This window comes from Triticum dicoccoides, chromosome 5B, assembly GCF_002162155.2.
Source record: "Triticum dicoccoides isolate Atlit2015 ecotype Zavitan chromosome 5B, WEW_v2.0, whole genome shotgun sequence".
NCBI lineage: Eukaryota > Viridiplantae > Streptophyta > Magnoliopsida > Poales > Poaceae > Triticum > Triticum dicoccoides.
Window position 1 is genome coordinate 692,492,585 of NC_041389.1, and position 4,376 is coordinate 692,496,960.

General features: G+C 42.3%; 1 protein-coding gene across 1 annotated transcript; it reads right to left on the bottom strand.

Annotated features, from left to right (window-relative positions):
• Positions 1 to 212: 212 nt before the first annotated feature.
• Positions 213 to 4,370, bottom strand: LOC119312678. The gene is made up of 3 exons (XM_037588428.1): positions 2,859 to 4,370; positions 2,674 to 2,723; positions 213 to 638 (listed from the first exon to the last, which is right to left on the bottom strand). Exons 1-2 carry the CDS (start codon positions 4,339 to 4,341, stop codon positions 2,689 to 2,691), a joined length of 1,518 nt encoding a protein of 505 aa, XP_037444325.1. The 5' UTR covers positions 4,342 to 4,370; the 3' UTR covers positions 213 to 638; positions 2,674 to 2,688.
• Between the last annotated feature and the right edge of the window lie 6 nt (positions 4,371 to 4,376).

Below are 4,376 nucleotides of genomic sequence, written 5' to 3' on the forward strand. Positions count from 1 at the left end.
TGCAATCACAGCCACGAGATCACAATCCAAAGGCGCCTGTGTTGTTCAGTAGTTTTATGAAAAAAAATACATATCTTGATATTTAATTACAATAGTTGTTTCTACTAGATGCCCAGTTGTGCAAAAAAACTTAACATGTTGGTAAGTAAATATCTGTCACGAATATTTGAGCACATGATAAAATTAAGGCAACTAATTTGGGACAGAGGTAATACATGTCAAGCTGGACCATCCCAGACACAAATATTTGAATACTCCCTCCATCCAAAAATACTTGTTGGAGAAATAAATGTATCTGATGTATTTTAGTTTTAAATACATCCATTTTCATCAATTTCTGCAACAAGTAATTCCAGACGGAGCGAGTACCTGTCAAAGTGGATCAACCCACGCACAAATATTTGAGTACATGTCAAACTGGAGCCCAATTCAAGTACACAAGAGACGTACATATATATCAAGTGATACATAACATGACATGATCATTTCTAGAACTTGATCAGCGAGACAGAGTATGAACGACTGAAGATGATCCCCACTGAATTGCATCAGTTTTGTTATATCTGGATGGTACATGATACAGAAGTTATTTCCTTTTCCTCGAGTTATAGTGCTTCTTGCTCATCGATCTTCATGTGCTGGAAAAGATGAAAAAAATATACGATTCAGTTTAAGCACAAGACCATCTAAGTGCCATACAGTACTTACAAATTTTACTCATGAGCTAATCAAATGAACTGCAACAATAATATATTTAACTAGCAGGAACGAATGTGTAGAAAAAAAGACTGCTTTCCTAAAGTACTTTTACCACCGTGATTGCCTAACTAGAGATATAAAACATTAAGCTTAGCAGCCAATACTGCATATTGTTATGAAGAAAATAACAGATAATGGACAAAGCCATCACAAGCACAGGAGGAGGCGCAAGTGAAAAATAATATATCAATAATTACACTAAAGGTGCTATTGTGATCAATTCCATCTCACACCAAGCATTACTTTTTAGAAAATGCATGCTTGGTTAAAACTTAAAAGGAACACTTTTCTGCAGCACTGATATGCATTGCAATGCCACTACTTTCTACTTGCTGGTCACAATCAATCAATAGAGGGTTACATAATACGTAGGTTTGAAGTACAATCTGTATGATTTATGGTAATTAACCCCAACCATCAGCATGACCACAATTTGGCTTCTAGAAAAAGAAAAAAAATTAACTATAGCAGAGAACAATATGGATACTCTAGTTATCAGATATGAAATGCTCAAAATAGCTGTAGTTGTTTAGGAAAAAAATATTACTATCAAATCAGTAGAGAAGGTTAAGGAGAGTACGACGGTATGACAAATTGAATTTGATTAGTCCATTTTCATAAGAAAATCATGTAACATAATTACTTGTGCAAATATTCAAACAACTTGTGCAATTGGCCATTTCTTTCCAAGATTTGTTATGTTTCTGACACTAACAATGCTTCATGGCATCACCCAGTATTAATATTTTCTATGGTGATAAATTTTGAGCTATATGATTACCAATTATTATGGTAGGGAAACTAATAGTCTAATTAGATGTTGCCTCTATTCATTCCTTGCATTGAACTATATTATTAAAAGGTCTCTGGAGAGCCTTGACAGATTTGGCATCTGTACCCATGCTTCTACTACTACATCTGTACCGTCATGAACATAGTCTCTGAAGATGCTGCTCAATATGATTGGAAGACTGCACGGGAATTTGTAACCAACCAACAATACGCCAGCTAAAAGTAGTTTTTTCTCTTTTTCCGAGCCGATTTACTCTACAGAAAATCATCAATTGCGAGCTCATATTCATGTGAAAAGTTCATACAAAGGGATTTTGAAACGATGTCAATTGCTAAACAAGGTAATCATGAAATACTAGAAACCAAGGCAAGACATATATGACCAAGAAGCACTTCTTTATATATGTCAAAGATGAAATCATTCCAGCGCTTTTAAGAAAACTAAAGTGCAATATGAAATTATGAATATGTTGTGAGAGTCACTTAAAGTCAGATTATGCACCATTCGTTGAAGGGCGAACGGTTTAGAACCTAAATATGCAAAATGACCACGCATTGACTCTAAGAAAAAAATGAATTCGCAAAAAAATAGACTCTTAGCAAAAATGGCAACATGCCACCTTGGTGAAATTATCCTGGAATGAACACAAACGTATTTAATCTAGATGTTTTGACCTACAGGTTTTAGCTGTGTATCCTCTAGCCTGTGTACCACCATGCTCTGTCCTCAAATAATGTACTGCTACAGCCTATAGTGGAGTATGCGGTATGTGGAATATGTGGGTACGTTTTGTACTGCTATGGGAGGTGGACATGCTGTACAATCACTAGCCCACAATTGTTCTTTCGTGTAGTCAGTGGGTATGCGGCAACCGACATATATTATGTTGGCAGCCCGTTTAGTCCCACATAATTATGTGGAAAGATGCGGGATGCCCGCAAGTCATCCCACCTGCAAGCTGACCTGCATCAGTGTACTTTTCCCTTTGTGCAATGTTTCTAGAATGTTTTTTGCTTTTTCTTTGAGAGTTTGAATTTTGTAAACGCGGTGAAGCAGAGTTTAGTTTTTTAGTATTTTGGAATCTCAGAGGCTTAAATCAGAAAGAATTGGAATGCACTTACCAAAAAGACAACATGTCACCCTGATATCTCCGGAATGATGTCTGCAGTGGCTGTGAAAAGGAAGTAAATATCTTCAGCACCGAGAATAAATGTCATATTAATTCAAGCTACACATGTGACAAAAATAATGTTGAGCACTATTCTACACAGTTAATGGCATGAATGTTTGATTAGCAGGCTACTACCTGATTGGGTGAGACGAAGCAATGATGGTTGCGAGTAGTAGCGAGCTGGATAAAAGATAGGTTTGTCCTTCAAAGTTCCTTGCCAGTTGAATGGGCTCTCCCTCATCACCTTCCGAGCCTCCCTTTCATCATAGTCAATGGGGTCCAAATGGATCGACGCCATTTGCTTCATCGTGTCCATCATCATAATGTGTAGATCATGCCCCACGACATGGACATACCGGCTGAAACTAGAAGTAACAAGGTCTGGGATGTCAGGACTGCCAAAACAGTCTGCGAGAGATATGGAAGCCTGGACTGTGTTGCTCTGCATGTTGACCGCGAGTAGATAGTGTGCACATATTGGGATAAACTTCCACCTGCGCCGGTTCTCCAGATATTCCCCAAGTGCAAAGTAGACAATATCCGTATTCTCTGTGCTAAGGAGAGGGTACATGGGAGTTAGGTTCTTTGGCAAGTCGCCGAATCCCTGGAGCCCCCATAGGGTCTCGAGACTGAGCTTGTACTCCAACTGCCACACACGGTTCAACGTTCGCTTCCAGACTGTCAAGGTGCGGTCCTTGAGGTCGACATAGTCGAGAAAGCCGTCGATGGAGACGAACCTGATGAAACCTTGGACGACGCCTATGGTGCGGTAGGCTTCTGGCTGTGCCACCCGGGTGTTGTCGCGACAGTGATCTGCTCCAGGCAACTCTCTGGGCAAGGAAAAGAAGCCAAAGTTAAGCGTGGGTTCCTTGCGACAGTCTTTGGGGAAGAGGGTGTTGCACCAAGAGAATGCGACGCCGCGCAGGAGGTCCACCCAGCAGGCCATGGATCCGATAGTAAAGCTCATATCAGCATAGTGCAGCATCAATGAGGGGGGTTGGCTGAAGACGGTGGTCTTGATCTCAGACCAAGATGGTGACGAGGATGAAGACAGCCATACCAACGGAACATCCCCCTCTTGCCCGTCCAGCTTGCCCAATACAACCAGCGCGTAGTCGGCAGTGTAGAATGACCTCGCGATGAGCATGCTAGCACTGAGCCCTGTGAGAATGAAACAAGGATTTTCTGGCATGGGGATCATGTGGAGCGAACCACTGGAGGCTTCATAGACCAGATAGAAGGTGTAGTCAAAATCATGGAGGAAAGTGGTGGTGAGGACGACGATGCTGTCCTGGACGGTTTCGATGTTGGTCATCGGGCTGCCGCCTCGAAGGCCCAGACAGGACAAACCCGGCGGCGACTTGGCGAGGTGCACACCGATTTGTAGGGTCTGAACCATCTCATCCGCCTGGGCCTGCAGCTCGGATGGAAACCCCAACGCCTTCTTGTACACACATCTCAGGATTTTGAAGGGTTGCAAGGCGATGAGGTCTTGCTGATCGTCATCGTCGAAGTCCGTGCGAACGCGCCGGTGCAGCAGACACTCGGGCGGCAATCTGGCACCATCTTCATCGTCGAGGCGGCCCGGCAGAGTCGGCCAGCCGGCATCACCCGACATGGTTGTTATGGCAGTAGATCTACGGAACCGGCGCG